The sequence below is a fragment of the Argopecten irradians genome, chromosome 13 (genome assembly GCF_041381155.1).
Source record: "Argopecten irradians isolate NY chromosome 13, Ai_NY, whole genome shotgun sequence".
NCBI classification, from domain to species: Eukaryota; Metazoa; Mollusca; class Bivalvia; order Pectinida; family Pectinidae; genus Argopecten; species Argopecten irradians.
In genome coordinates this window covers 9,663,324-9,686,013 of record NC_091146.1, presented here as the reverse complement: position 1 = coordinate 9,686,013, position 22,690 = coordinate 9,663,324, and the positions used below count along the sequence as shown (strand labels likewise).

At 34.8% G+C, this 22,690-nt stretch overlaps 1 protein-coding gene across 1 annotated transcript; it reads right to left on the bottom strand.

Moving 5' to 3' along the window:
* Positions 1 to 854: 854 nt before the first annotated feature.
* Positions 855 to 22,596, bottom strand: LOC138305525 (superkiller complex protein 8-like). The gene is made up of 11 exons (XM_069245788.1): positions 22,489 to 22,596; positions 22,091 to 22,118; positions 19,350 to 19,455; positions 18,291 to 18,376; positions 15,069 to 15,155; positions 11,784 to 11,932; positions 10,962 to 11,055; positions 10,001 to 10,094; positions 5,804 to 5,896; positions 1,909 to 1,987; positions 855 to 1,343 (listed from the first exon to the last, which is right to left on the bottom strand). Exons 1-11 carry the CDS (start codon positions 22,504 to 22,506, stop codon positions 1,245 to 1,247), a joined length of 933 nt encoding a protein of 310 aa, XP_069101889.1. The 5' UTR covers positions 22,507 to 22,596; the 3' UTR covers positions 855 to 1,244.
* Between the last annotated feature and the right edge of the window lie 94 nt (positions 22,597 to 22,690).

Here is a 22,690-nt window from a genome sequence, read left to right as displayed (position 1 = left end):
GTTCTCTCTAGCCGAGCGATATATTGCGGCTAGTATTGACCAGGGTTATCTAAATATATCATCATGTGTATTTAAATATTTTTATTGTGGTAACAAATTAAGATACAAAGTTTGTATCCCCCCAGACAGTATAGTATAATCTTTAGATATACTACATGGATATACTCGGGTAAAACAAAAGTTGTGAAGTATAGTATAATCTTCAGATATACCACATGGATATGCTCAGGTAAAACAAAAGTTGTGAAAGTATCGAAACCTCCAAACTCATGACATCATCCCTGGTATCACAAATTACTGGAGGAAAGGGGAGATAACCAATAAACTGTGTATACATGTGTAGTATTGATTTTATGAAGAAGGATTTCAACTCATTTGTGGTGTACAAAGTTAATGAAGGTATTTCCTTTTACTGTAAAACACTCTATCGTCATGTATATTTTATTTCATGTTTTAGTTAATTTCAATATTCACAGAATTTAATACATTAATTCACATTTAAAGACACTTTTAGTATATTACATTTATAATTATTTGTGAAACACGTAAACTCATGTTCAAGCTCTCTTACAAAATATGCATAAATTTGAGTAAATAAATAAGTTTACAGATCCAGATGAGATTAAAACACAATGCATCATTTTTTCTTTTCACATTTAAAACTTGTTTTCTTTCAATATACATCAAACTAAGGGAAATAACTCTGACACATGCAAGATTACAGGAGACAATGGGACATTTAGCATGTCCACTATTAAATAAAACAAACATGTTAGTTATGAAGACCAAATTCAAGGTTTTCTAAAAGATAACAGCACTTAATAGAAAAAATGAAACAAGTAGTTATACAAACCTTTGTTGGAAATATTTTATGCTGCCACAAATTGAAATTAGTTTTTTTCATCTTTATACCACTGTAGAAACCATTTTTAATATTCTTTCCCTTTGAAAGATCTTTCATTATTTCCTTCAAACTTTCACAGCAGTTTTACTTGAGGTACAGGTTATGTTCAAGAATACAAAAAACTTGTGAGCATAATTAATATGTACTGTTATGGTAACAATACATTATCATAAATTATCTATAAGTCTCCTAGTACACTTAAAATTCTGAAATGAATTGTCAACCATGTAAAAATCTAGATCTGTTGTGACAATTTTTATAACTTTGCAGTAATTATGGAAAACCCCACAGAATTCAAATAAAATGGACAGTGTGTAAAGTTAGATGAACATTTCCTGAGTTAGCCTGAGATGAGTGGGGAGTCGTACACGTGTATCGCTCGATCGTCGGACACCGACACAATTTTTGATCCGTCATGGTTGTATCTGGCTCCCCATGCCTGTAAAATAAAACACCAAGACTGACTTTGAAAACAGATGATTTGTTTTATGGTCAAGTTCATTCAGAAACATTGAAAAGAATTGAAGAATTTATTTTTCAAAACTACAAGCTTTTTATAAGTATATGCAGTTTGTGATTTTTTTACTCTGTATTTGTAAATTACAGAGTTATCTGCTCATGTGGGTAGGTATTTATTGTAGCATAATGTGTTTGAGAGCATAACGTCATACTTTTACAGGAGGAGGATGTGAATTTTGCTCACAAAATAATGATGTAACAATCAATACCTGTCCACAAGGGCAGATTACTCTGTAATATCCAAAGCTGGAATAATGGAACTAGTGTCAATTAAGGGTCAATTAATATTGTATTGCTATAACAGACCTGTGATAATCCTGACGCCGATTGTCTGGATATCAATATAATCAGGTAAGGTTTGATTTTTGATAAAGAAAATGAAATCTAACAATATGGAAAATTCACTATCTGGATGTCTAGGTGTTTGAAGTATTCTTCAATGTAAATGAGGACCTGTTTGGCCGTTGAGAAATGAGAGTTAATACCTGGTCTGAGTGGTCGTAGAATGTATGTACACACTGGCGGGAACCAGCATTCCAGATCTTCACTGTCTTATCGGATGAACTGTTAAAGAAAATGTACAAGTTGGTTTTCATTAAAGTCAGTTATTAATCAACTACAGTGTAGTGTGGTATTTCACTTCAACAAAATTTCATTGCAAATAAGAAGCAAATGGCATCAGGCAAAGCATATATTAGTTATCTGCATCTCTCTAGCTTTGTTCTAAATCAACTCCTTTCAGAGTCGAAGTGAAAACAGACCCAATGAGATTTTCATATCAAAATGATTCAGACGACTAAGCTATATGTTTGGTATTTTAAATAGTTAATGATATAGATGCTTAAAATACCATTGTCTTCTTCACTCAAACCTGACTGGATCAAGGAAGCTGTTAGAGTATTCAAGTTTTATTTATTTTTAAAATATTTAGAGAAATGTTTTAGTTAGTTCACCAATAAAAGACTTAAAAAGAGCTTTGGAAGCCTGTTAGCGTCGCATTGAAAAAAAAAAATGTTATAATACAATTTTGTTATGTTGTAATAACGACTTAGTTATGAGGTAATAATGGCATAGTATCTCATAATAACCACTCAGTTATGTCATTATCATAGTATCTCATAATAACAACTTAGTATGTCATAATAACGACTTAGTTATATCCTAACAACGACATAGTATCTCATTATAACAATTTAGTATGTCATAATAATGACTTACCTATGTCGTTATACCAACTTACCTATGTCGTTATACCAACTTAGCTATGTCGTTTTAACGACTTAGTACAATGTATGTTGTAATAACGACTTAGTTATGTCGTAGTAATGACATAGTATCTCATAATAACCACTCAGTTATGTTGTTATCATAGTATCTCTTAATAACAACTTAGTATGTCATAATAACGACTTAGTTATATCGTAACAATGACATAGTATCTCGTTATAACAATTTAGTATGTCAAAATAACGACTTACCTATGTCGTTATACCAACTTAGCTATGTTGTTTTAACGACTTAGTACAATGTATGTTGTAATAACGACTTAGTTATGTCGTAGTAATGACTTACCTATGTCGTTATACCAACTTAGCTATGTTGTTTTAACGACTTAGTACAATGTATGTTGTAATAACGACTTAGTTATGTCATAATAACCACTCAGTTATGTCGTTATCATAGTATCTCGTAATAACAACTTAGTATGTCATAATAACGACTCAGTTATATCGTAACAACGACATAGTATCTCATAATAACCACTCAGTTATGTCGTTATCATAGTATCTCGTAATAACAATTAGTATGTCTAATAACGACTCAGTTATATCGTAACAACGTAGTATCTCTACATAGTATCTCATAATAACCACTCAGTTATGTTGTTATCATAGTATCTCTTAATAACAACTTAGTATGTCATAATAACGACTTAGTTATATCGTAACAATGACATAGTATCTCGTTATAACAATTTAGTATGTCAAAATAACGACTTAGTTATATCGTAACAATGACATAGTATCTCGTTATAACAATTTAGTATGTCAAAATAACGACTTACCTATGTCGTTATACCAACTTAGCTATGTTGTTTTAACGACTTAGTACAATGTATGTCGTAATAAGGACTTAGCAATGTCGTTACTACGAGATTCTATGTCGTTACTACAAGATAACTAATGTCGTTACTACGAGATTCTATGTCGTTACTACAAGATAACTAAATTGTTATTACGACATACTTAGTCGTTATAATGACATAAAAAAATTTTCAATGTGACCCTTCCAGGCTTCTGTTATCTTCTGTTCAATTAAATGGAAATAGATAAAATGTTGATTTTCATAGCATTGGTCGTATCATGTCTCAATCATCCTAATTACCGCGCGTTTGTAGACTATCACTGCGCCAGACGGCAAAACAGTAAAATAAATTTTCACTGTTAACATAGATAACACAGGAACCTTGCATTTGTTTGGTATTGTAACCTCATTTTACGCCATTAATATCAATTTCTAATTAAGCACTAGTCCAATGCCCATGACTAGTAATTTTACCAGCGGACTAGTGCTAATTGTAATAAACTAGTCTGATTGGACTAGACTGGCTCCCCAGTATTCTTTATGCGATTATTTCACTCCGGATGCATCATTTTGTGAGAATTTGTGTTCACAAAAGCATCTGCAATCTGGGTAAAAAATTGTAAATTGATTATGACTGAATTAGAAGTGCTGAAGCAAAACGTGTATATAGAATAAAACCCCTATAACTCGAACTGCAGGGGACCAGGTCAATAGTTCGAGGAATACAGGGTATTCGACTCATCCAAGGTTGGTCAAGATCGACAGTTAAAATGTCCAGTTTCAAACTATGACAAAAAATGCACGGCAATGACATTTTAATTACCCTATCTTTCAGCATTTTGGATTTCTTTATTTAAGTGTTGTATTGATAGCAATATCAAGTTGAAAAAATGTATAACATAAATTAAGCGTTTGGAAAAGCTAATGAGAAAGCCCTAAATCAAATGTCATTCACATCAGAGTAAGCGATCGTCATCTAGGTTAATGTACAATATCCATATTGGTCAACAAGGAGTACATTTTCTATTATTTAATTATCACAAATTATTTGAAACATTTACAAAATACATACTCACAATAAAGTTATTGACCAGCATATTTACGGACATAAGAAATGATCTTTATAGATGTCTATTTAGTATTTACGAGTAAAGTTACAAAATACAATTTACATGAAAAGATACGGAACGCACTGATAAAATGTACTTTGCATATATCGTTTGATATCGTTTACATCTTTCGGCAAATAACATTGTGTTAGCCTGTCGAATGAAACCAACGAAGAAATTAAAAAAAAAAAAACTTTTATAATTAGGCGGACGTCAGCAATATCTTCCGCCTCTTTTGTCATTTCTCAATGCATACTTTCTATTAACACGGATCAACAACTTCCGTATTTACAACGAAGATTATTACGAGAGAAACATCAATAACTTAATGCCTTTTCTGAAATATTTAAATAAAGTTAGCATCAAACAACGACTTGCGATCGTGTAGGTAGGTAATAACGACACCATTAATCCCTTAATTACCTAAAGGCTTGACACGCCAACTGTATAAACACAAGATCGTGAGCAATTATCCATGTCGGTCGGTGCAGTCAGGTGTGACACAGGTAAAAGAAATCTCAAGGGCCAAACACCTGTTCGACGAATACATGGGTAAATACTATGTATTTGACGCAATTGGGACATATTTCTGTTTGAGGAATAAGGGGTATTCGACGAATAGCTGTTCGAGCTATCCAGGGTTTTGTTACTTAGATTATATAGAGAGACGGTTGGGACCGTACGACCAGTTCGACGAATAGGGGGTATTCGAGGAATCCGGGTTCGAGTTAGAGGGATTTTACTGTATATATGAATTTGGACTAGTGATTAAATAGTCGGACTAGTATAATTTCGGGGTTTACTAGTCCAAATGACAGGCAGCAAAACACTTTAGCATCACAGACTGATTTTTTGGATGTGTAATTGTTGATTTTAAGAAACTTTAATTTTTGTTTTGGGCCTTTAGTTGAGCTTTAAAATGTTATTATGTTTATAATTACATATATCTTAAGTGACCCATATGTTTATAATTACATATATCTTAAGTAACCCAAACATGTTTCTCTTTTACAATTTTTGAAGTAGAACATCAGTAACTTTGTGGTATACCTTGAACCTGTAACCTGGATAAAGCCACTTTATACAGAGACCGTTGTTTATTATCGGGACAGAACTACAGAGACCGTTGTTTATTATCGGGACAGAACTAGTCCTTATCAGGCAGAATTAGTTATAGTATACATACCTTGAGACAAAGTGTGTGTTATCAGGGCAAAAATCCACACTCAACACCCAGGATCCATGACCAGATAAAGTGCCGGCTAAATTTGCATGTTGGCTGTAAATTTCCAAAAGATAATTGATAAATGTGTTGAAGAGGTGAATTACAAAATATCTTTTTATAATTAATAAATATATTAAATAGATGAATTACAAAATATCTGCTTATGATTGATAAATGTGTTGAATAGATGAATTACAAAATATCTTTTTATAATTGATAAATGTGTTGAAGAGAAAATAACAAAATATCTGTTTATATTGTAAGAAAGGTTCAACCATATTATAAAATTCCAGGCATCCCTGTATAAAGGTAACTCATCTCCTCGTTCCAGTTTTGGTTTGTTGATGAGATGACACTGTGTCTTGTGAAGTTTATATTATGTAAATCTTTTCCACTTATAAACTGTAGTATCATATCCAATAACAACCCCAAAAAAAATAATTAGTTGGCTCTCAGGCCACTTTTCTGAAAATAGATGAGGGAAGGAGGGCTTGTTTTTTTTTTCTTTTTTATTGTAGAAAAAAGAGACAAGGGATTTCTTTTTTTCTTTCAATTTCACAACACAATAGGAGGTAAAATCCACCAAAGTTTCAATTTAAAAGGATTTCGTTTACGGTTCCCACTATCACTCCTTTCGTCATGATCATGGTATTCAGGTTTCGTTTGGGTGCATGCACAATCAATAATGTCATATCGGATGTAACGGCGGAATGCTGTGATAGTCTCCCCAACGTTCAAGTTCATCATTACTTGATCAAACCCAGACACTTTGCTCTGACCGATTGACTCCATCATTTTGTTCAGCATCAGTTTCTTGGGAAAAGTCCAATCTAGGGGTCCTAATGTGCCTTCCTTCAATGATTGGAATAGTTCGGTCAAAGTAAAAGCATCGGAGAATCCACCGATAATGTTCAATGGCAGCACGACAGTGGAACCGTGCGGAATGTGGACAGATACCAGCGACATTATCACATAACCGTATCACAATGTCGTGTTTTGCATATCACTTTGGCGCTTGGAACATTCATTCACTAGTATTGCAGATAAACGTTTAAAAGATGTGACGTCTAAAACTGCTAAAAAAGCCCGAGATAGACAATTTTTTTACGGGAGCAACCTTGTGCGTTTGCCAATCAAGATCACGTTGGCGCTTGGAATACTCGTAGTGTGAATGCAGGCAAACGTTTTTAAGATGTGCTGTCTAAAACGTACAAAAAAATGTGGGGCTTAAAAATGATATGCGCTTGGGCCTGAGAACCAACTAATTAATTTATTTTGGCCTAATACTTTCTGATGACCACGAGGAAGGTTGTAAGTATTTCTATATATCTGCGCTATAGATTTCTATGGAGATTCACTGTGCAGACATTTTGGTTTATAACAATGTTAAAGATCAATATCACTGATTTTAAACCCAGTAACAAATTTTGTTCGCCCCTGTGAGGAAGGCTCTGGGTTATGTCCCCTGGCCGAGACACACCAAAGTCTATAAAAGTGGTAGTTTCTGCTCCTGCTTAGCGTTCAGCATACAGGGAGTGGGACGACTGGTTCGCCCGTTGTCAGTATAATGTGACCAGGTGGGGTGTGTTGCTTGGTGTCTTCGGCGGCATGCTTCAGTGATATAGCACTATAAAATGGGCAACAGTTCCACTATACAAGAAGACACAACACGAACATACCGCAGTCTCCCAGTACACTCACTTCGCACTTCGCACAACATACACGCAACACACCCCATACATGGGAGGCCGTCCTTACATGACCATAGCTGTTAATAGGACGTTAATAAATCAAACAAACAAACAAACAAAGCTTAACCTTCACAATATTAAGTAAACAAAGGATTTTGAATTTTCATGTTATTAACATAACAAGAGGCCCAAGAGGCCTTTACGGGACACCTGTGTTGCTGCTACAGAAATTTTTGCATGCAAAGTTGACGTTCAAATCTGTAAAATTTGATGTTTACCAGAATTAGAATAAACATTTAAGTTGAACCTTTTAGAATTTAGATTTTTTGTTTTTCATTTTGATAGTGTATTATTTTACCAAACCTTATGCTTAAAATTCCAATTTGCTTTTGCAATGTTAAACAACAAAACCAAACAAGAAGTCAGTCATTAATGTCAGTGATTTTATAAATTTCACTTTTTAATCTATGAAGATTATTTGGTTCCATCAAATCTGTGAATTCAGAATAAGATTTTTGAAGTTTTAGCCTATTTGACCCCTTTTGGCCCCACCCCTCTAGCCCCTGGGGGTGGGCCAGGCCAGGACAAATATGGATTTGGTGTTAAAATGCTATTTCAGGCTAATACTTCTAACCAAGTTTGACTAATTTCCTATGAAAACAAAGCAAATAATGTTCATAAATGTGTTTTTCCTATATACCCAAAAAATAAAAAAATAAACTATAGTAAACTTGACGCCCTACCCAGGGGAAAATCTGAGATCCCAGGGCCATGAAATTCACAATTTTTGTAAAGGGCCTTAAGACCTTCCAATCTATGAAGAGTATCAGTTTCCATCAAATCTGTGAATTCAGAAGAAGATTTTTGAAGTTTTAGCCTATTTGACCCTTTTTTTGGCCCCGCCCCTAAGGCCCCTGGGGGTCGGCCAGGACCAATTTGGATATGACGATAAAATGCTATCTCAGGCTAAACATTCTAACCCAGTTTGACTAATTTCCTATGAAAAATAAGCAAAAAATATTCATAAATGTGTTTTTTCTTATATAAACTATAGTAAACTTGACGCCCTACCCAGGGGAAAATCTGAGATCCCAGGGCCATGAAATTCACAATTTTTGTAAAGGGCATTAAGACCTTCCAATCTATGAAGAGTATCAGGTTCCATCAAATCTGTGAATTCAGAAGAAGATTTTTGAAGTTTTAGCCTATTTGACCCTTTTTTGGCCCCACCCCTAAGGCCCCTGGGGGTCAGCCAGGACCAATATGGATATGAAGATAAAATGCTATCTCAGGCTAAACATTCTAACCCAGTTTGACTAAATTCCTATGAAAAATAAGCAAAAAATATTCATACATGTGTTTTTTCCTATATAAACTATAGTAAACTTGACCCCCTCCCCAGGGGAAACATGAGACCCCAGGGTCATATAATTCACAATTTTTGTAAAGGACCTTAAGACCTTTCCATCTATGAAGAGTATTTGATTCTACCAGTTCCAAAATTTTAGAAGAAGATTTTTGAAGTTTTAGCCTATTTGACCCTTTTTTGGCCCCACCCCTAAGGCCCCTGGGGGTCAGCCAGGACCAATATGGATATGACGATAAAATGCTATCTCAGGCTAAATATTCTAACCCAGTTTGACTAAATTCCTATGAAAAATAAGCAAAAAATATTCATATATGTGTTTTTCCTATATAAACTATAGTAAACTTGACCCCCCTCCCCAGGGGGAAACATGAGACCCCAGGGTCATATAATTCACAATTTTTGTAAAGGACCTTAGGACCTTTCCATCTATGAAGAGTATTCGATTCTACCAGTTCCAGAATTTTAGAAGAAGATTTTTGAAGTTTTAGCCTATTTGACCCCTTTTGGCCCCACCCCTAAGGCCCCTGGGAGTCAGTCATGGAAAATTTGTTAATAGAATTCAATGGACATTTCATAGAGATAATTCTGACAACATTTGACTAATTTCTTTTATAAATGACCAAGTAATGCTCCAAAATGTGTTTTCACTATATAAACTATAGTAAACTTAACCCCCTCCCCAGGGGGAAACCTGAGACCCCAGGGTCATATAATTCACAATTTTTGTAGAGGGCCTTGAGACCTTTCTATTTATGAAGAGTATTTGATTCTACCACATCTGTGAGAGGAGGAGAAGATTTTTGAAATTTTAGTCAAGTTTACCCCTTTTGGCCCCTCCCACAGCCCCCTGGGGGGTGGGGGTCATATAATTCACAATTTTGATTGACCATATGCCTTAGAAGGTTTGTGCAAAATTTCATTGAAATTGCTTCAGCGGTTTTTGAGAAGAAGTCGAAAATGTAAATTGTAAAACACACGACGGACGACGCACAACGCACGACGACGGACAAAAGGCGATTAGAATAGGTCACTTGTGACTTCGTCTCAGGTGACCTAAAAATATATGAATATCTATAATAAGAGAACTAAGCGACTTACACATCATATATTTTAATCTGGTTATCATCTGATCCTGTTACCAGTAGCTGCGAGTCAGGAGAGAAACATAGAGATCGGATCGGCATAGCGTGACCTAGAAATTAAATAGTGTAATAATTAATTAAGTTATCAATCTTAAAATCATTAATGCTTCAGTAAAATTTCAGGAAATATTTTTTTTTTTTTATATCAGGATTATCTGCTATACAGAGTGATTGTTTGAAGACAGTAGATTCCATGTAAAATCGTTGTGGTTTTCACACCACATTGTCACAATTCACAAAAGAAAAACAATGCTGCCAAGGGTAGATAACTCCAGTGTGAAAGATAGAATTGAATGGCGTTTCTATACCAGTGTATATCATCCTTGTTTAAAATCATACGGTTATATACATTTAGTAATATAGTATTGAATCATTATAGTTTTCCCTTTACTTTTTTTCCAGAACTGAGAATATGATTCAAGATTCATACCAAGAGATCCAAAAGGGATCTTGACACCCACCAAAGAATGATGTATGTCTCACAATAGAAAGAGGGATTATTTCTCTGCATTTCAAACTTCAACTTCAAACCACAAGTGCTCTTTGAGAAATAGTGTTAACAAACTTCAAGTGAAATGAATTAAAATCCAAGATGGCAGACTGTCAGTCTGCTTGTTGACCGATTGGTCGCAAAACACATTGTGCTTAACTAGGTCCCTAGGGAAACCTACATATGGAATTTGAGAAATATCCTTTCAGTAAGTCCTGAGAAATAGCAGTAACAATTTTTTTTTTAATGGATGGAAGAACAGATAGACAACACTACAGACGAAAGATGATTCTAATAGCCAACCTTCTGATGCTGGCGAACTCAAAAACACATCTTTGAATAATAAATAGTGTAAACTAGAACTGCTGCCAGAGTGGAGGAATAATACCCTAATATAATAATAACATATATATTTGACTGTGTTTACCTTCTAGAGTGTGCATTAGTTTGCCAGTCTCAATATCAAACACATTAATGATACCGTCTATAGCTCCACTTGCAATGTATCGTCCATCTGGACTCTGAAGATAAAGCAATAAGTTCATTATTTACTCCAGTGGTTCCAATACACATATATATGTATATTCCCTTGTAATACTTTAGAGTGATTAGAGCTTTTTATGAAATATATGGTTTACATTGATGCCAGAGTTTTGCAAACAATGAATTCATAATGATTTTATTAATTTAAAAGTACCTTATAATTCGCTATTGTCAGCAAAGCTCTTCAATCTAATAAAGAATATGGATAGTTTAATACCCAGATATCCAGAGGAATGAAACCTATAGAATATATGTTAACAATTTCATCTCCAGTTTTGACTCTAATATATCTTTGAACATTTATTTTTTATCATACTAAATCCGACTTTCTGATTGGCAGATTGTTTTTCTTCAAACTACTATGAAGTAAATATCTGAGAATGGCACGAAAACCCATTGTTATTATAATGTCCCAATAGAGATGTCAACGTACGTTGCGTATTGATTAAGAAAAAATAATCCATGGGAAAAACAATGGAATTATATGTTTTAACGTATTTTATGTTATCAAGTAGTCTGGAAAATTAATTATAAGTACTGATGTAACTATATTTAATTTCATTTGGGAATGAAATAAATTATGTTTGCAAACTTTTGTGAGAATCACACTGATTCATACAGTTTGCAATCAGAATTTCTTTCAGATCGCGATGAAGCTAAAAAATAGTGACATCAATGCTTAAATGATTCAGTTATTTCCTCTTACAAAGGCAATACTAAGTGTGAATTTCCCTCTGGTATCCAGTGACTGTTCCTTCCGGCCTGTATCCACACCAAACATGTTGATTTTACCACTGTGACTCCCCGATGCCAGGAACTGTGAGCTTGGTGAGAACGCCAGTGTCCACGCATCAACTGCAACAAATCATCAAATATTGATGATAAGCGTATCTCACTTTATCTCTAGATATCTTTTTGTTTTACACTTTTTATTTGTTATTTCTAAAATACAAAACTATAACCAGAATTAATATGTATTACATTTGCAAGTATTCAGAAAGTGGAAGTAAATCTATTCCATAGAAATATAAATATTTTGATTTGAGTTTAAAGGGTTACTTCGAAGGATTTCCTGGACTTTGAACATCTCCAACGTCTAATGGATCAATAAAAGACATATTTTTTTCTTTACGTCTATCTTATTTAATTGTTTATCTGCATTCTTTCATAAGAAATTGAGCAGAGTGGTTTTCGTATTTTACAAAATGAATTTAGAAGCAAAATGTACAAGTTTCCTTGTTTCACAGTTAGAAATGACAGTGACTTATTATTTGAAAAATAATATGATTAACTAGTGTAATATGAAGTGATATGTAGTTAGCATTAACTAGTGTAATATGATGTGAAATATGATGTAATATGTAGTTAGCGTTAACTAGTGTAATATGATGTGATATGTAGTTAGCATTAACTAGTGTAATATGATGTGATATGTAGTTAGCGTTAACTAGTGTAATATGATGTGATATGTAGTTAGCATTAACTAGTGTAATATGATGTGATATGTAGTTAGCGTTAACTAGTGTAATATGAGGTGATATGTAGTTAGCATTAACTAGTGTAATATGATGTGATATGTAGTTAGCTTTAACTAGTGTAATATGATGTGATATGTAGTTAGCGTTAACTAGTGTAATATGATGTGATATGTAGTTAGCCTTAACTAGTGTAATATGATGTGATATGTAGTTAGCGTTAACTAGTGTAATATGAATGTGATATGTAGTTACCGTTAACTAGTGTAATATGATGTGATATGTAGTTGGCGTTAACTAGTGTAATATGATGTGATTGTAGTGTTGCGTTAACTAGTGTAATATGATGTGATATGTAGTTAGCGTTAACTAGTGTGATATGATGTGATATGTAGTTAGCGTTAACTAGTGTAATATGATGTGATATGTAGTTAGCATTAACTAGTGTAATATGATGTGATATGTAGTTAGCATTAACTAGTGTAATATGATGTGATATTTAGTTAGCATTAACTAGTGTAATATGATGTGATATTTAGTTAGCATTAACTAGTGTAATATGATGTGATATGTAGTTAGCATTAACTAGTGTAATATGATGTGATATGTAGTTAGCGTTAACTAGTGTAATATGATGTGATATGTAGTTAGCGTTAACTAGTGTAATATGATGTGATATGTAGTTAGCGTTAACTAGTGTAATATGATGTGATATGTAGTTAGCGTTAACTAGTGTAATATGATGTGATATGTAGTTAGCATTAACTAGTGTAATATGATGTGATATGTAGTTAGCGTTAACTAGTGTAATATGATGTGATATGTAGTTAGCGTTAACTAGTGTAATATGATGTGATATGTAGTTAGCGTTAACTAGTGTAATATGATGTGATATGTAGTTAGCGTTAACTAGTGTAATATGATGTGATATGTAGTTAGCATTAACTAGTGTAATATGATGTGATATGTAGTTAGCATTAACTAGTGTAATATGATGTGATATGTAGTTAGCATTAACTAGTGTAATATGATGTGATATGTAGTTAGCATTAACTAGTGTAATATGATGTGATATGTAGTTAGCATTAACTAGTGTAATATGATGTGATATGTAGTTAGCGTTAACTAGTGTAATATGATGTGATATGTAGTTAGCATTAACTAGTGTAATATGATGTGATATGTACAGTCAAACCTGCTCTAACGACCGCCTGTATATAACGACCGCCTGTCTATAACGACCGGTTTTTAGACTCCCCGTGCATTTTTACTATATAATGGCACTGTGCATAACGACCACCTGTCTAATGTGGCTAACGACCGGTCATTTTAGCCCCGTCAAAGTTGTCTATTGACTGGTCGCCCAGTGTGTGTGTAGTAGCGTCACTTTGACTTACTTCCGGTAATTAACTCCCTTAATAAGCAAATGGCAGCTATTACTGAAGCCCAAGCTATGAATTGTTTATACAGGACTGTACGGTTTATAACCTAGCGGTCGTAACATTTAAGGTACAAATATGGTTGCCGACTTTAGGATGGAAGTTTTAACGACCGTTTATGCATATCAAGACTGAAATTATGTTTGGTCGCGAACGCCATGTGCACGAAAAGATCACTAGTAAAGCGTGATTTTGAAGCCACAACTCGGATGATACTGTAGGCAAAATAAAACATGCCGATTTATTTAATGTGTTCCGTTATTCATTGTCGATATCTAACATTGTTTTATTACTAAGAAATGGCCTGTACTTAACCTATTTCAAATTAGTCCTATAAATTTACGTTTGATTTCTTTACAATTTGAGTCAGTTGGATATTCGCCCGATGTAACTCGATGTGTTTATCAATAAAATACGGTCACATTACTTGGTAGAAATGCTACTAAAAGTTAATATGTGTACCAGCATTGTGATTTTAATAGTTTTGAAGTTATATACTGTGAGAAAACTCCTCCAAATCGATCTTTCATGTTCCGAGATTAATCCGTCAAAACTGGTTACACGGCAACATTACATACGACTTGCCAGCGAGAATGTGTTGTATTACACGCATACGTTGTCTGAAAATAATCTTGCACAGATAATTCCAGGCCATGTGAAGCCAATAATTAGGGAATGATTATGTTCAAAGCTGAAAAAATCTACTAGGGATATATCATATATCAAAACACAATTATCATTTCTTAAATCATTCATGGCAATAAATATATAATATCCAATAGCAGGTCTGTTTTGCATTGATATAATTCAGTTTTATTTACTAGCTCGCTGATTGGCCCGAAAGCCCCAACCTGTCTATAAAGGCAACCTGTCTATAGTGACCGTTTTTCTGTCACCCCTTCAGTGGTCGTTATAGACAGGTTTGATTGTAGTTAGCATTAACTAGTGTAATATGATGTGATATGTAGTTAGCATTAACTAGTGTAATATGATCTGATATGTAGTTAGCATTAACTAGTGTAATATGATGTGATATGTAGTTAGCGTTAATTAGTGTTACATGAGATGATATTGTACCTGGTCCAGCGTCCATACTCTTGATACACTTGCCAGTCTCCACGTCCCACACCCGTACATGGCTATCTAGACTGCTGGAAGCAGCCACTCAACAAGGTCAAGGTCATACAATACAGGTATATTTTGAATTATCTTCAAACAAACAAAATATCAAAATCAATTATTGACAAGGAGCCGCAAAGCTTGGCATTATCCCCCGCGCCCAGTTGTGTATGAAAGCTCAAACATAAAATAAATGAAGCTCATTGTAACTAAGAGTTTAAATCTTGATATTGTCATCCATGTAGGTTTAACTATTTGAACAGAGCTTAGTATTGTCCTTGAATAAATTCATACAACAATATATCCGCTCTCCAGTAACATGACATTTAAAAGAATAAAAGAACACAGAATTGATGTAACATGTTTAAGTAATATGAATATGATATTTTTTATGACACAAACATATCTAAATATATACATTGCATAATTTACATCTCATTATGTTGATGGAACTGCATCAAAGCAATTGTCCAAATTCACAAGTAACAATATATGGGTATTCTAAAACTGAAAAACAATATGACAGCTGGTGGTGTACATGGATAACACTTTATGGAGCATTCGGATACCTAATTTATGAGGTAATTATAAATATAAGATTACCTCCTATAACCTTGACAGCTTTCCCCACACAATATGATGATCTGAATAGAGCACTAGCCTAACATGTACAGAAAGTTTTGTGTAGCCAAATTGAACGGTTTTCGAGTTATAGCCCGGAATAGAAAGGAAACTTTAATAATATGGTATTTTTTAATAAGTTTCCATGGTAACAGAAAAAGTATCGAAAATGAAAGGTTCCCATTAGCAAAAGGCACAACTAGAGCACTAGCCTAACATGAACAGAAAGTTTCGTGTAGCCAAGTTGAACGGTTTTCGAGTTATAGCCCGGAATAGAAAGGAAACTTTAATAATATGGTATTTTTTAATAAGTTTCCATGGTAACAGAAAAAGTATTGAAAATGGAAGGTTCCCATTAGAAAAAGGCACAACTAGAGCACTAGCCTAACATGTACAGAAAGTTTCGTGTAGCCAAGTTGAACGGTTTTCGAGTTATAGCCCGGAATAGAAAGGAAACTTTAATAATATGGTATTTTTGAATAAGTTTCCATGGTAACAGAAAAAGTATCAAAAATGAAAGGTTCCCATTAGCAAAAGGCACAACTAGAGCACTAGCCTAACATGTACAGAAAGTTTCGTTAATACAAGTTCATTGTTTCTTTTCTGAAGGAATTTGAATATTTACCCCTCTAATTCCCCTATTGGGCCCCACTCTTTCTGCTCCAGGGGGTCAAAGGTAAAATTTATACAAATTCTGTTAAACCCAAGGGTGTTTCTGGTCAAATTTGGTTACAATCAATGCAGAACTCTAGGACAAGTAGCGATTTATAGGATTTACCTCTATTTCCCCTATTGGGCCCCACCTCTCTCTGCCCCCAGGGGATCATAGCCAAAATTTATACAAGTTCTGTTCCCCTTCCCCCAAGGATGTTTGTGGCTAAATTTGGTTACAATCCATGTAGAACTCTAGGACAAGTAGCGATTTAAAGGATTTACCTCTATTTCCCCTATTGGGCACCGTCCCTCTTGCCCCCGGGGGGGATCAGAGCCAAAATTCATACAAGTTCTGTTCCCCTTCCCCCAAGGATGTTTCTGGTCAAATTTGGTTACAATCAATGCAGAACTCTAGGACAAGTAGCTATTTATAGGATTTACCTCTATTTCCCCTATTAGGCCCTGCCCCTCCTGCCACCAAGGGGTCAGAGCCAAAATTTATACAAGTTCTGTTCCCCTTTCGCCAAGGATGTTTGTGGCCAAATTTGGTTACAATCCATGCAGAACTCTAGGACAAGTAGCGATTTATAGGATTTACCTCTATTTCCCCTATTGGGCCCCACCCCTCTTGCCCCCATGGGGTCAGAGCCAAAATATATACAAGTCCTGTTCCCCTTCCCCCAAGGATGTTTGTGGCCAAATTTGGTTACAATCCATGCAGAACTTTAGGGCAAGTAGCTATTTATAAGATTTACCTCTATTTCCCCTATTGTGCCCCGCCCCTCCTGCCCACAGGGTGGTCAGAGCCAAATTTTTTACAAGTTCTGTTCCCCTTCCCCCAAGGATGTTTGTGGCAAAATTTGGTTAAAATCCAAGCAGAACTCTAGGACAAGTAGCGTTTTATAGGACTTACCTCAATTTCACTTATTGGGCCCCCCCCCCTCCTGCCCCCAGGGGGTCAGAGCCAAAATTTATACAAGTTCTGTTCCCCTTCCACCAAGGATGTTTGTGGCCAAATTTGGTTACAATCCATGCAGAACTCTAGGACAAGTAGCGATTTATAGGATTTACCTTTATTTTCCCTATTGGACCCCGCCCCTCCTGCCCCCGGGGGGTCAGAGCCAAAATTTATACAAGTTCTGTTCCCCTTCTCCCAAGGATGTTTGTGGCCAAATTTGGTTACAATCCATGCAGAACTCTAGGACAAGTAGCGTTTTATAGGATTTACCTTTATTTTCCCTATTGGGCCCCACCCCTCCTGCCCCCAGGGGGTCAGAGCCAAAATTTATACAAGTTCTGTTCCCCTTCCCCCAAGGATGTTTGTGGCCAAATTTGGTTACAATCCATGCAGAACTCTATGACTAGTAGCGATTTAAAGGAAATGTTGATGGACGGATGACGGACGGACGATGGACGACGGACGCTGCGCCATGATATAAGCTCACCTGCCCTTTGGGCCAGGTGAGCTAAAAATTAATCATCGCATAATTTCATTTGTTTGCTTATTTCAAACCGTTTTGTATTGAATTATATTCAGAAGCTGATGCTATGGCTGTTCCGTTTATTGAACCTGGTGACATCAACACTTGTGCAAGTGGGAAATTCAAAGGATATATAAGCGTGTATAGTTTTGAATTTGAATGATCGTAATGGAAATATAATAATAAATTATAAACTGTTATGAGATTGTACATACAGTAGATATGAATCCCAGCCGTTACAAAGATAAATATTCATGGCTCCCTAACAGGTGCCATTCTATTTATCTTCCTTCCGGACGGGCTTCATATCCACTGATGTCAAATGGTTACAGTTTATTGCTTAAAGATTTGAAGTATTGAATTTGCTTGGCCATTAGGTAGCCATGTGATGTTTTGAAGTGTGTCTGTCGATAGATAAGGATACATGTGCCAGACTGGTTCATATCCACGGAGACGACCCCTAGCTGGTGACCTTCCAATTCATGTTTCAGGTCAAGTTTGTCATCTGACCTGTAACACAGAGTTTATAGAATTAAGAGAGCAACCACAACTTAAATATCTGAGGTTATGTCATCAAAAGATAGTAATAGAAATTTTGATTCGGAAACAGACCCTTGATCCCATCATTGTATAATACTTTCAAAAGTCTTAGTCAAACCATAAATTTTTTTTCAATCTGAAGATATAGGTAACAGTGTCAAGGGTCTTAAGTAAGATTCCACCTTGAAATTCAATAAAATATTACATTGATTAGTTTAGTTTCATAAGTTTAACAGCTAGGGTCATTTAAGGACATGCCAGCATTGATGGTGGAGGAAAGCTGGAGTACCCGGAAAAAACCCACCCACCAGCGGTCAGTACCTGGCAACTGCCAGAATTGGGATTCCAACACAAAAGACGTGGGACGTCATATATATACATTACTCAACAATTCTACCTGCTGTCTATGTTGTATGGTTGAAAGATACATATATTATATTTAGAACGGTTGAATTTTCTTCTTTTTTTTCCCCACAAAATGTTTCCATTGTCTCTTTTCCCAACTAACAAGTTATATCTACTGGATTTTTTCTTATCTCAAGTACCAAAGATTTCATCTGTTGAAGAAAAGGAGAAAATGCATATCCCTGTTAAGTGCTTTGACTTCAACAGTCAAATCTAACATCTGGTGTGATAAACAAATGACTCTACAGACTGAAGAATGCTCCAACAGACCACCTTTATTATATATACATTGATCCCCTTGGCGACTTCTTTTACATACATTAGATACAAACCATGTCACATTTTCACAGAAGAATATGACAAAGATCAAGGTCAATATTTTGAACAAACTTGGTAGCCCTTCATCCCAGCATGCTACAGGCCATATATCAGTAGCCTGGGTCAATTGGTTCTTGAAGTCATTTGAGTAAGTTTACAGATGGTACATGGCCCAGTACGACAGACAAGTAACATTTTCCCAGAAGAATATAACACTCACCATCTCCATATTTTCACCATATCATCAATTCCTCCCGTAACAATATTCTCTGTTCTGTCTCTCTCATTCTGTCGCCAGGAGCAACTCCATATGCTGTCTTCATGAGCTGGTAACACAAGAAAGTCAATCAACTTTTTGGTTTATAGATATATAATTAAATTCCTAACTTTATTACAATACAATACAAAGTTTTCATATAATTGAGAACTCTTATAACACCAATTCACAATAAATCATAAGAGATTGAGATATTTCTGAAAGTTTTCATATAATTGAGAATTCTTATAACACCAATTTACAATAAATCATAAGAGATTGAGATATTTCTGAAAGTTTTCATATAATTGAGAATTCTTATAACACCAATTTACAATAAATCATAAGAAATTGAGATATTTATGAAACTAGATATCAATATTGACTTCATGACAGAGTGTTCCCAAAAAGTTTTTAAAAATTGTATAAGGAGTGGGAAAATGCACAGACGGAACAGGATTTAAACCCGGAACCTTCAAAACATGTGGTCAATTGCAATTGACCTGATCAAGAACTGTTACAATATTCCCTCAAAAAAAGCAAGGCCAGACCAGGTTCAGACCTAGGCCTGGACCCCTCGGTCTGAAATTAAACCTAGCCAGATACTCCATCAATTAAACCTAGCCAGATACTCCATCAATTAAACCTAGCCAGATACTCCATCAATTAAACCTAGCCAGATACTCCATCAATTAAGCTACATGTACCATGTTGCTGGCAATCGACCTAACCCCAAACTGTTACACACGTAAGAACTTGCCAATATGGTTATACAACTATACATGTATATATTGTAATAGTTCTGGATCGGATCAATCGTCAGGGACCAAGTAGCTCATTACATCAGATTTATAAGACCAAAACGACGTGGGTCAATTAAGTACAATTTACTGTATTGATTAGTCCTAGCTGCAATACTGTAGCTCAAAAAGACTCTTAGAAGGCAGTGATGTTGTCTTTAGAGCTACAATAGGTGCCTATTACAGCTAATGGAGCAAAGATATAAATTATTACGCAATGGCAAACACATTATCAAAATGTCTTTAGTCATTTTATCTTAATTGTTTTATATTGCTTACTTACAAGGTCATAAATCTGCACAGTATGAAATATCAAATAACAGCTTTAGACATTTTTTCACATATAAATATGAAGGCCTTTCCGAATTATACAGCAAGTCTACAAACTGTGAACTTCATATCTTGTAACTAGATTATTGTACCTTAATTGGCATATGGATTTGTTACTAAAAGTAGATGAAATCGCTTTAAAATTAACTTTTCCCAAATATTTTCACAAATCACATTTGTTTAACTATGAAAAATAACACAAGTGCAAAAATTTGATTTATTTATTTTCATGTCGGAAAGTTTTCAAAATAGATGCAATACTTTGAGAAAAGTTGCATCAAGTTCACAAGTAACAAATGTCTCTACTGCACATGTACAAATTTCAGTAAATTGTACTTTATCATGGCATATATTAATGTGATTTTTTGAAAAGTATTGCAAAATTTGAGATTTCAGCAATTTAAACTATTTTAGTAACAAATCAATACTCCAAATGGGCTATAACAGGGTTTTTTCTAGGGTCTCTCAGGGGCCGATATTCAGCCCCATTCCCAATGAGATTTAGGCTAGAATTTTGTCAATTTCATAGATTTTTTTCTCAATCTGAAAATATTTTAGATTGGCCTAATAATTGTTCCACCACTATTGGGATTTGCAATCGAACACACCCAAAAAATGGCGGCCATGACAGGCGAGTCGACTGGCCGAGAATGCAGGTAGACTAACCAAGATACAGACGCAAAACATCAACCAGGCATAAAAATTGGATTATGAATGGGAATCAACAATTAATTAACACCACAAGCACAATATCCGAAGTCCTGTCAGTAGGTATTTTTGGCACATGGCCCACTTGCAGTTTGGTATGGTTAGTGTGTTGTGTCAGTACTGCGATGAGTGACAGCCTAGTGTTGAGGTTTCGTCTGCTATTTAATCGGTTAAACATAAGTTGTAAATTAAACATTTTGTTTGAATCCATACTTAGTGTAATATATTTCATTTTCAAACTTCTTTTATAATATACAGAGTGTATTTGCAATAATTTCTGCGTTGATCAGTTACCTTTGTGTTTTATTTAGGGCAGAATACTTTTCTATTTAAAAACGTTTTATGTAACACCATGCAGTTTAAATTACATATTAAAGATAAAGTTTGTATTCTCTCCTACTGAACATGGACTTAATGAATCTTTATTTCCCTCTAACGGTATATATTTTGAATAGAAAGACAGTGAAGAATTAATAAGATTGGTTGTTTTCAGTGGGAGCACCTAGATATTAGTATCTGTCATTGAAGACAAAATAAAGAAAGATAAAATACATATTTGGTCATTTTATTGCCTTTTGACAAAAGAACATTTATGTCGATATGCCGATGAATTTTCCCAAATTCACACAGGGGCCTTTTCCCAATTTACCTAGAAAAAGCCCTGTATAATACTCTAGTTTGCTTATAATAGCTAGTTTGTGGTTTTCCAGGACTAGTGTTTGGCTAGACAAGGATTTGAATCCTACATGGCCATGGTGAGACTATGCATTTTTGACTCCTACTACCCATGAAGATATGCTTCCAAAAGTCTCTCACATATGGCTGGGAAATAGTACTCCTACCGTACAAGTATGCCATTACACTTACCTTGTTCTTGTTTGAAAATGATGGAATACTGCAAGTAAATAAAATATAGAGAATGTGAGAAAATGTAAACAATAAACAGCTACATATTAAATGCATGGACTATATCATCAAACAAAGTGTGCAGCTGGATAGGGGAAACTGTTGAATAACATTGCTTAGACCTACATGTAGGGCTATAGTCACATACATATGTACGTATATTCGATTTTGAAAGTAGAACAGGACGAAGAGCAACATGCATATGTCAGCTGCAGTAGCAGTGCAAACTTAATTAACGGAACAAGCGAATAGCATATGATATATGTTGACCATTTCTTTATTATTGTTGACAAATCAAAAACAATTATGTAATTCAATTTGTGTGAAATTAAGGAATTTTACTACTTTTGTTTTCTTACCAACTGGGAAGCCGCCATGCTTGCCAATGAATCGGCGTCGATTAGAAGGTGTCGTTGACAGGTGCCCTATGTCGTCTTTCAAACGCTCGCCTGACGATGAGTATACTCTCTAAACTATATGAAATAAAAACTTAGTAAATAACAATTTTTCATCAGATCGTTACTCTTATTTATATACATTTCAAAATATTATTGAAAGTTT

What these genes read in the sequence shown, in the direction of transcription:
- LOC138305525 (XM_069245788.1), bottom strand. An exon ending in ATGGTGAAAATATGGAGATG is followed by an intron (nt 18,377 to 19,349) that starts GTGAGTGTTATA and finishes TCTGTGTTACAG; the next exon opens with GTCAGATGACAAACTTGACC. An exon ending in CAGATTAAAATATATGATGT is followed by an intron (nt 5,897 to 10,000) that starts GTAAGTCGCTTA and finishes GGAAATTTACAG; the next exon opens with CCAACATGCAAATTTAGCCG.